The sequence below is a fragment of the Rhagoletis pomonella genome, unplaced genomic scaffold, assembly GCF_013731165.1.
Source record: "Rhagoletis pomonella isolate Grant_MI unplaced genomic scaffold, Rhpom_1.0 Rhpom_scaffold_00006, whole genome shotgun sequence".
Lineage (NCBI taxonomy): Eukaryota > Metazoa > Arthropoda > Insecta > Diptera > Tephritidae > Rhagoletis > Rhagoletis pomonella.
In genome coordinates this window covers 31,719,817-31,730,717 of record NW_023458560.1, presented here as the reverse complement: position 1 = coordinate 31,730,717, position 10,901 = coordinate 31,719,817, and the positions used below count along the sequence as shown (strand labels likewise).

The 10,901-nt window shown below is 38.7% G+C and overlaps 1 protein-coding gene across 1 annotated transcript; it reads left to right on the top strand.

Annotated features, from left to right (window-relative positions):
* Positions 1 to 6,384: 6,384 nt before the first annotated feature.
* Positions 6,385 to 8,847, top strand: LOC118741867 (ras-interacting protein RIP3-like). The gene has a single exon (XM_036473842.1). The coding sequence runs from the start codon at positions 6,385 to 6,387 to the stop codon at positions 8,845 to 8,847; it is 2,463 nt and encodes an 820-aa protein (XP_036329735.1).
* Positions 8,848 to 10,901: the final 2,054 nt, after the last annotated feature.

Genomic DNA, 10,901 nt, shown 5'->3' with positions numbered 1-10,901 from the left:
ACGTATCCAAATTATTTCGCCTGATATTACACACCTAGCATAAATACCTTAGACGCAGTTTGGCTTACAACTTCTCATAGAGCTCAGCTTGGAAAAAAAACTTGCAGTAATCTAGGTGTCTGTAAGTTAGATCCCGCCCATATACCCTTTTTGGATCCATTTGTGAAGATTGAAATCTAGTCAAAGCTCTAGCCAAAGTCGATATCAGTGAGCTGATTGTCAAATACCTTTTAACTAGAGGCAGGCTGTTAGGCGCACTAAATCCTAGATGATTATACATACTTGCTCCGTGGCTTGGTTATTTATTCTCGATTGTCAACTTTAATGGCTCTGATACTTACGTTTAGATCTATGCATTTGACGAAGACAGTCGAATTACAAGTCTTTTTTCGCAAGAAAACGCAAACAACACTGAGTATGACTGACACTTAGTGCAGCCCAATTCCGATACCTCAAGAAGTGAACTATTTAGGTGAACAAAAGACCTCCAAAACTTCAATACATATAACTTTGGCAAGACGTAGTTATATATGGCCTGCTCCATAGAGGACATCTCGAACTCACCACTAAAAGAAATTGATAATGGCATAATTCAGTGTGAATTAAAGCGGAAATTGCTGGGGGTAGAGGTCATGACATTAATGTATTTTACGGGATAGTAAGCCATATTACCTGTGCCGAAAAGCTACTCCAATGTTGAGTTCCCTGAGGCTGAACGCCGGTATCCAATCCTCACAGTTATAGACAACGTGGTGGAAAATAGGTGGGCAGGCAAGATTTGCGCTTTTGTAGTGACAGCGAACAGTGAATAACGAACTTTTTTATTCTGGCTGAAAGGCCACAGGTAACATGGTATGTATTCCATGGTCCGCACTAGTAAGCAAAAAACAGGTAAAAAGTAAAAAAAAAAAACAAAGTATAAGAGGAAATTCCTTTTTCCACCACCCTTCGGAACAGTCAAAACGACACTGCTTGGATTTTGAAGAAAAAAAGTATGCACTTATTCCGGTGAAGCGGACTGTAAATACTTACAACAAAAAACCATTCGTGTGACGTTATGTTTCTGCTTATTCTTTTGTGCTCTTTTTCGAGTTTTGCTTTGTTGACGTTTTTATATTAGTTAACGCCACCTATTATGTTTTCATGTCAACCAAAGAGGGCAGGTACAAACATACATACACATTAGAGTGGTTCATAAAAAACACTCTTTTTGGAAATTCATAAACGCTACATCAGAATATTGTTATTTGGGATAAAAAAAAGAGACACGTATTTTTTTATTTTGAAAAAAAAAGTTTTTTTAGAGGTCGCGGTGGTCGTTTTTTTTATAAAAACGCTGATGTTCTAAATTTTTTTATTTTCTTGACATGTTAAAATGCAGCTAAAAATGTGGTTTTTAGATATAATTACTTTGGTATTATTGGGGAACCTTCCCTTAATTACACACCTGTCTTGGACAATTAGAATGGGTCTAGTTCCCGGAAATATGCTCTCGAAAAGACACTAGTAAAATTAAAACGTTGATACTGAACGATTTACGCATTGTCATGGATTGGCACTTGTTACCAAGGGGTTTCTGGGGTTGCTAATTAGGAATCTGAAGTCAGTTTTTCGAAATTCAAAATGGGCGGATCCAAAATGGCGGTCAATTTAAAAAAAAAAAAGATTGGATTTGTTGTGTGTAATTAAGGGAAAGTTCCCCAATAATACCAGAGTAATTATATGTAAAAACCACATTTTTAGCTGCATTTTAACATATCAAGAAAATAAAAAAATTGAGAACATCAGCGTTTTTATAAAAAACTGACCAGCGCGACCTCTAAGAAAACTTTTTTTCAAAATAAAAAAACACGTTTCTCTTTTTTTATCATAAATAACAATAGCGTTTATGAATTTCCAAAAAGAAATCTTTGTGAACCACTCTAATACACATATATACATATGTTTGGGGGACGATTGTAATCGTTGTATTCAAAAAAAGTTAATAATAAATGATGACCCATTAAGTAATGGGTGTTTTAGTTTTATTGATTTTATATAAACACGAGTACGTACATTAGGCTGGTCCGAATATGCATGTGAAAAAGTAAAGTCAGAATTTTAATGCCCTAGGATTGTTCTAAACCGAAAATAATTATACCTCTTTTTTATGTTGAAATAAAAAAAAATATTAAGTGGTCGCTCAAACCGCTCAAAGATTTCCTTATATTTTATATGGGGAAAAACAAATTTTCATACAAATGATATAGAATTTTTGAAATCAATATTTTTCGATCGGAAAACTTTGATTCTGTTCAGGAGACTGCCAGCAATATTATTCAATTGTTTATTATACAAATTTTTAATACCAGCGATTTTTTTGGGTACCGAATTGCATTTTTTGTCGTTTAAGAGGTCCTATAAAAAATAGTTGATAACAGAAAATGGTTAAATAAATAACTAGGTATTTTGACTGGACGAGAAACAAAGTTTTCCGAACGAAAAACATTGATTTTCAAGAATTCTATATTATTTCTACGAAGAATTGTTTTTTCCCCATATAAAATCCATGGAAAACTTTGAGCGCTTTGAGCGACATATAAGTATTTTTTGATATCAAAATAAAAAACAACAGCGGCATAATTTTTTTGGGTGAAAAAAATTCTAAGGGGTGAGAGCATAAAAATTCCGATTTTATTCTTTTTTTGGAACACGTACAAGTAAGTCTGGAATATTATTTTTATAAGTGTTGGTTTTTTATTGTAAATGGCTGTACTGGGGGCTTGTTTGGGGATATGAAAAAAACATAATGTTGTTTTTGTAAATATTTAAGAATGTATGTATGTATGTATGTACATGTAATTACATACATACATACATACATATATGTATTACAGTATCCAAACTGACCTTGTAGTTACAATAACGAAAGTGTAATGTTAATGTATGTAAGTACATAAGTATGTAAGTACATATCTATGTGTATGGAATTAAATTCTACGCAACTGTATTGTGGTTTTATTGGCATTACTTTTATCAATTGTTGAATTAAATGCCCCAAGTGCTGAACGCTTTTTATCTCGAGAGATCTTTTGAGATTTGCTTTTGTAGGTAAATAAAGCGAGGTTAGTAAATTTGCAATAAGTGAACGCAGATAGTGTAGTGCTCTACAAATATGTACATATGTATGTATGAAGTTATACAAATACATACCTTCAATATTGTTACGTGGCGTTATAAAGTCGATCTTCTTTAATGAAATTGTATACATACATATTAACATAACGGTGCGCCGGTTTGGGACCAGTAAAAAAAAGTTCCAATGTAAGGTGAAAGAAATCTTCGGATAAGACCACATAGTTTTGATGACGAACACAGAAAATGATCGAAGAATATAATTTGTGGGTATGCACCTTAAAAGTTTGTACCGTTAATGGGCAAAGTGCCGCTGTCCGGAATGGCGGTGAAAGGGAAATTCAAGAAATCAAGTTTGCGTGATTTTTAATTAGTCAAATCCCAAATCCAAATTAAAAATTGATTTCTGAATTGAGGTTGTATCAAATCCTAAAAAGATAATATAAATTTAATCAGCCTCATTGCGAGCGTCGTGTCCAGTGCAAGTAATTTTCACAATGCGGTAGAGCTGGAAAACTATCGATGGGATTATCGATAGTATCGATAGTTTTTGACTATCGAAAACATCGACAGTATCGATACTATCGATGGTTGTGGCTATCGACTATCGAAACTATCGATGGCCACGACTATCGATAGTTTTCCAGCTCTACAATGAGGCTAGATATCATGAGTAAAATTTATTTGTAATATTATTCGTCGAACAAATAAAAAAAAATTTTATTTGCGATTTGATTTGTTGGGCAAATTAATTTTATTCGTGATTTTCGAACTAAAACCACTTTTCTTAAGTAACGCAAGCACGATTTTCGAGAAAATGAAATTTGCTTTTTATTTGGTCGATGAATCAAACCGAAAATAAATTTTATTTTCATTTGTCCAACAAATCAAATCACAAATCAAAAATGCGGCGCGGCTTATGGCAGAAAATTTTCCAAGAACACCCTATTTCGGAATTTGATTAAAGAACGCCCTATCTCAGCATTTGGTTGAAAAACGCCCTAATTCAGCAAATGGCTCATAAACGGCCTATCTCATTGTAAATTAAATATATCGGCGGCTGAGACCATTTGTTGAGATAGGGCGTTTTTCACCCAAATTCTGAAAAAGGGCGTTCTTGAGCCATTTTTTGAGACAAGGCGTTATTAAATCAAATTCTAAGATAGGACGCTCTTCAACCAGATTCTGAAGTAGGACGTTTTTGAGCAATTTTTTGAGATAAGGGGCTTTCGAACCGGCTGCCTAGATAGGTGGATCTTCCATTCAGCCTTCGATAGGTAAATACAGGTGGACCATATGGGTGTAAGAAGTTTTTTTTTTATGAATATGAAATTTAAACTAAAAAATTAGTGGTGTATAATCTATCTTTGAAAGAGTCCTATAGACGCCCAGATTACTGCAGCTTATTCTAGGCTGAGCTATATGCAATTTGAATGGCGGAAAAGCTGGTAAGCATGATTGACCTACCTCCAACTAAGCTTGCCTTCGTTGTGGACAGTAAAGCTGCAATCGAAGCCCTAGGGTCGGTAAAGAGATACGCTTCAGGAATGCTACCAACAAACACCAAAAAAATGTTTCCTAACCTTGGAGAAATTCATAGTTCTCAAGTTGATTCCAACATCATTCTCCAACTCATCTCTAATCGACGCGCAGATATGTAAAAAGTGATGGAGTGAATTATTGTAATATGCTCAAAAATAGGCCTACACATAAATACTACCCTTTAAAATTATGTTGGTACGTATTTTTAGGCTTATTTTTTAACAGAAAAAATCGAGCTCTACTTATTACTTATATCTGAATAGACCTCTTATTTGCTGTGTAGCGCAGTTTTCGTTTTCATTTCTTTTTTCATGCTCGTCCAATGTGCGTGAAATGTTTACGATGATGATGTCACATACAAAACAAAACCACCTCACCAACAAAGCGTGCATGCATTGGCCCACAAAGCGCGCCAACAAGTCAAGTAAAGAGAGCTTCAGAGTTAGCGTATAGTACGTACTCTTTTTGGGCTTATCAACCCTCCTAATAAGTCGACTTGCGATGGCACAGTTTTACAAGCAGCAATCGCACAGCAAGCTCACAGCTAACATGCGTCCACTACGCCAATTCTCAATGAGATTGTGCTGGTATTTTACGGATATTACGGTGGTGTGGTGTGGTGATGGTAGCCGAACGTAAAACGTAGTAAGAAGCTCAGTCGAAAATACCGATGCTCTCTCTGTGCTACTGCTAAATACTACGTTTTTGTTTACAAATGTATGCATTTAGTAATAGTGTGGTGTGCTGGAGACGCTTACCGTCTCGTTTCCATTCAAAAATCAGCTTGTGCTCCCAAATGAAGCTGTGCCTTCGTGTCGCTAGCGCTCGCTTTGGAGCAACGAGAAAAAGGTGTAGCAGCAAGCAGCTCATTAGGTTTAGCTGGCCAGTCTAGATTTCAGTATCGAACCGGCTTTCTACTGCAACGGATTGGAAAAATATACAGCGAAAAGGCGAAAAAACGCACAAAATTATTTAGTACATACATACATATTTTTCTACTTAATATTATTTTGCATACCGCCACCTTGAGAAAGGAAAAAAAAATTGTACGAAGTAGTTGTGAAAAAGGCCACCCAATTACCTACTCAAACGAACGCCATTTGTGTGAATTAGCATTTTAATGTGAACCGTTCTAGCTTACGGTAAAAATATACATACATATGTACAGCACTTGCACTGTAGTTTTGAAAAATTGTTGGGGAAAAAAATTTATCAATCAACGAATAAGAAATCCAGAGAAATTGGAAAAAATTAATGCATGAAAATTTGAGAGCCCCTTAAAGTGAAAGGGTGCGCAAAACGTGAAAAAGTGAGTGGAAAAAGTGAATTGTGTTTGTTAAACGTAAATTCATACATATCTATAATCCACGACGCGGTGCTGCTTAGCACACCAAGACGCAATTAAATTTTCTTCATAGTCCAAGTATGTGTTGTAATTTCTTTGTTAAATTTTGTTTTGGCTCGCGCAAGCCAAGCGAGTGCTGTGGGAACGAAAACTCCTGCAGACGCATATAGCAAGTTAGTCAGTCGAATCGCGTTATGTGCTCGTGAGAAAAATCGATTTCCTTGCATGTGGAGTTTCAATCCGAGACACATTTGACATTGAACACTGTCTGGGCATTGCTGCGCGACGTACACACACAACACAACGTAAGCCGACTCAATGTGTTGTCCTGCAGACTGGACGTACATGACAAGCACAACAACTACAATAAACATATCGATGTCATGGACAAAGACCCAGGAAAAAATAAAGACCCACCCATTGCAACAACAGCAGCAGCTGCTGCTGTGGGTCGAGCCCGTAATACCAAACTGGACGATGCAGCACCTGCGCCCATTCCAGCTGCACGCACGCGGCGCCTAAATCGCACAGCTGATGCGTCTTCCTCCGCATCGTCAGCGTTTGAAACAGCTGCGCCGCACGCCAGCTCTTTTATTGAGCAGAAGGAGGAGGAGAATGACGTACTAAGTGAACAGCTAGAGACATCGACAATCACGCGCACGTATACCTCGCATAAAATTATACACCATTCCACGGAGTTCCATGAGAGTAGCTCCAGCTCGAGTTCTATGCAATATGTAGCAGAGGAAGAGCTGGATACGCCGACCACACCGTCACATCGCTTGCGTCAAAAAGTGGCTGAGTATGAAAAGGTTTGGTCCTCGGGCGGCAGCCTTAAGCGTTCACCGGACGAAAGCGCTGAAGAGCTTCGTCGCGAATTTGTGGAAACTACGAAGCCAACTGCAGAGTACACAAGCCAAGATGCCTTTGGCGCTGCTGAGCCGTTGGATAATCCTTTTGATATTGATGTGCTGGAGATTGAGAAACGTTTGCGTAGGGAACGCCAACGTGGGCTGGCTGAGGCCGAGGCTGCTAAACTGGCATTCCAACAGGTGCAGCTGCGTCATACGCCACAAGCATCGCCGCGTCGCGTGGAAGTGGAGGAAGATTACACTGCTGTGCCCTTTAATGTGACACTACGCACGACTACCAAGTTAAGTCCAGGCGATGAATCGGGTTATATGGGCGCTGATGAGGCGCCGCCGTTAAGTCCCTTCAATGTGACACTGCGTACGACGCATCGCATAGTGAAGAAGGATCTCTCGACAAGCGCGCAGCAATATGAAGAGACCTCATCGACTACTAGCAGCCCCTTTAATGTTACACTACGCACAACAACGCATCGCGCGCAACAATTTACTCCCACTACTACTGGTGATCCGAAAAGCGCAACTGCACAATTTTTGGAGTCCGAGAAGACAGTGCGTGAGCTGCATGCTGTCGATGGTGTACCCACCATTGTAACATCGTCCATGACAAGTGATGGGCGCAAGCACCAAGAGAAAATATTTCGTCACGGTGAAGGCTATGTGTCACCACGTTGCTCCCCACAGCGCGAGAATCGCCCGTTCTTTGAGTCCTCGGAAAGCGAGCGTGAAGGTTCCGTGCCACGCTCCTTAAGCGGACGCACAAGCGCGAAGCCACCCCGCTCTGTCGACATGACAGCGGGTGGTCGCCGTATACTAATACGTCTGGAGGATGAAACTAACGAATCCAGCACACATCACGAAATCTACGACACTACTGACTCGGCGGTGCAAGCGCGCATACGTCAGTTGGCACACAGTCCAGACGGCGGCGGTGGCCATGCTTCCGGTACATTGTATAACGTTGGGATGGAAACGTCACCTGGTAACATTGACATTACGGTTGGTAGCACGCACCGCCACAACCACCACCATCACCAGCAGCAGCTTCATCAACAGCAAACGCAACCGCAACAGTCGGGCCAACGGTATTACCAACAGCAACGGCAACGGCAGGAACAACAAATGCAAACCGAAAGCAGTGTAGGCAACATGGTTATGGAAACACAAAAACAAAAACAACAAGAGCAAACATATCATCAACAAGCACCATGGCAAATGACGGAGTCAACAACAACGCCTCCAGGCAAAGTAGTAAAAATCAGTACACCAACAGGCGAAACCGCGACAGGACAAATAGCGACTGGTACGACGCATACGGCTAGTACATTAGAGACGAGCCAATCGCACGGTTCTTCCACGGAAGAATCGCAACGAGTTGTCAGCAGAAAAAAGAAAACGACAACGACAACAACAACGAAAGTGACCACTAGTAAGCACGCGAGTGAAGAACGTAGTGAATTATATGAGGAACAACAGCGTGAAGTTAATGCCGGGAAGTCGCCGCGCCCAACCGGTTTAGCTTTATCCGGTGCGAATGTGCGTATCACTGGTACGACGATTAGACAATCGAAGGGCGAAAGCTCACTAAGAAGTGAACTAAGTGACGACTCAGATACGGAGGGTGTGGCTACCAAGGATCTGGTTATTGTGCCCACACATGTGGAGCCAAGCCAGACATCAGCCGGTGTGAGTCAGAGTCACAATCCGAGTTCAAGTGCAAGTGCAATAAATACACCGACGACAACCCCCTCAACGACAACTGCCAGCAGTACTTTCGGTAAGAGTCTGACAGGACATCAGACACTACAACAACAAAGTACTCAAGACGAATACCAAGAATTCCAATCCACAATGGCAGCGATTAATTTCGCACGCAGCAACTCCCAATACGACAGTCATATAAGGGAGAAAAGAGGTAAATTATATAAGTTAGCATCTAGTAAAAATTTGCGATTTTTGAATACAGGAAAATCTTGAAAATAAATAGACAGTTAAGCGGCATACTCCAGTTTTTAAATTTCCAGTGTTCATGAAATTGCCATCAAGCAAAGTTGTACCTGACAGACATATATATATATTTATTTTTTTTTTGTGCACTTCTTCTAAGAAAGAATGTTCGCCAATTGCTTTCTCTATGTAGATCAACCCTTCTGCAATTGGCCCTTTCCCTGCGTTCATGGGCGCCATTGCTTTCTTTGTCCACCTATGGGTGTCGAGTCAAAGAAAATTTTCGGCTTGTCATTCCTCTTCTTCGGTACCAGCCGTACCCGTGACCAAGGCCACAGAACAGTTCTTTCGAAAGCCCTCAAAATCTTTACATATTTATTAATCATCGTCCACGTTTCATACACGAGCAAGGGAATAATAGGGGATTTTAAGAGTGTGCGTCGAAAGAGTGGTTTTGTTGTGTATATAGCTGTGTGTTAATCTCATAAAAGCTTGAGAATATTGTGAAAAACCCCAATATTCCTGCAAAAAATCAAAGAAGACTTGACCGATCGGGATGATTCTTCTTTCCTTTTGTTTGTTTGAACATCCACAGACTTAAAAAAGGCCGAAAAAATTAAAAACTAATAATTCGAAAATGGCGGAATAGATTTTACTGTCCATCCCAATGCTGAGATGATTCGGGAAGGAGGAAATTTATAAATGACTCAGAGGAATATGCTGACAATAAAAAAATTGCTTTGTGTTATGCGGGATTTCACTAGGCATTAAATGGCAAAAATTGTAATGACAAAGTTCGTCATTAAAAAATATTCAAGTCATTATGTTAAGAAAATAGTCATTAAGTTCATTTCCAGCTGGCATTTTCACCAATTTTTTGTCATTTCAATGCCTAGTGGAAATCCAGCATTAGTCTTGGAAAAACTCGAGAACAAAAATATCTGTCGAAGGACCATTTCCTCAAATAGGTTTTAAAATTCATGTGCAATTTAAGCAATAATTTTGTCCTAAATATTTCACTTACGAAACAGAAACCACAAATGCCGATGATGTGACCATTCAAATTTTTTTTTGAATCGGTTGACACAGCCATCAATCAAGACGAAGTAGTGAATTACCATATCCTATGGAATTCTCGAATTCTCGGAATGTTTCCCAGGCTTTCACCTCACAACTTGCAATTTAAAGTAGGCTTGTAGCTCAGTTATGCATACTTTGCACTGCACTGCATAGAATTTCATTTTTACGTAGAAATCAAAAACTTTTACATATGTATGTAATGCTGTGCGTTGGGTAACCGCTTACACGCAAAGCTTATTTAACAGATTCCTTATGTGCCAACTCTCATGCAATGCATAACTGAGCCTTTAGTCATCACCAGGGAACGGATTTTTAGGACCTAAAAACCTATAAAAAATGCAAAATAAAGTAACGAAATAGGCTGGAAAAGGCAAAATAAAATAGCGAAAAAGGCAGGAAAAGGCACTAGGTATTGTAAAAAAGGCAAAAAAAGGCAAAATAAAATAGCGAAAAAGGCAGGAAAAGGCAAAAAAAAAGGTATTGCAAAAAAAGCAAAATAAGGCACTAAAAAAAGACAAAATACGAAGAACAATCAAAAAATATATTTTTTTTAGAAATGTTTATATTACAAGTAAAAAGAGAAAAGCTATGAACTAGTTTCATTATGGCTGCATTTCTTTATTCATTCTGAACGTTTGGAATAAACTTTTTTGTTTACTTATTCTTTAGAACGCTCCTGGTGATATATTAACGTATATTTCAAACGCATTCTGTTTATTCCGGCTGTGAAATGGGATTATCCGGAATGTAAAAAGAAACGCAGTCTATATGAAAAATTTGTACTTTGAATCTTTGACTATTTTATCCTTTCGAGTTTCTAACTCAAAACTTTAATCTGTATAGTTGTAGTAACATTGAACCACAAAATGCATTTTGAAGATTTCTGGCAGCATTTTCATTCGATTTTCGCGAAGAAAAGCCTTGAATGTACTAAATGTATAATGACTTTTTTAAAGGTAGAAAAGGCAAAAAAAGGCAAATATCTTAAAAAAGGCAAAAAAAGG

Coding starts and splice junctions, on each gene's coding strand:
- LOC118741867 (XM_036473842.1), top strand. CDS start 6,385: ATGGACAAAGACCCAGGAAAAAATAAAGACCCACCCATTGCAACAACA.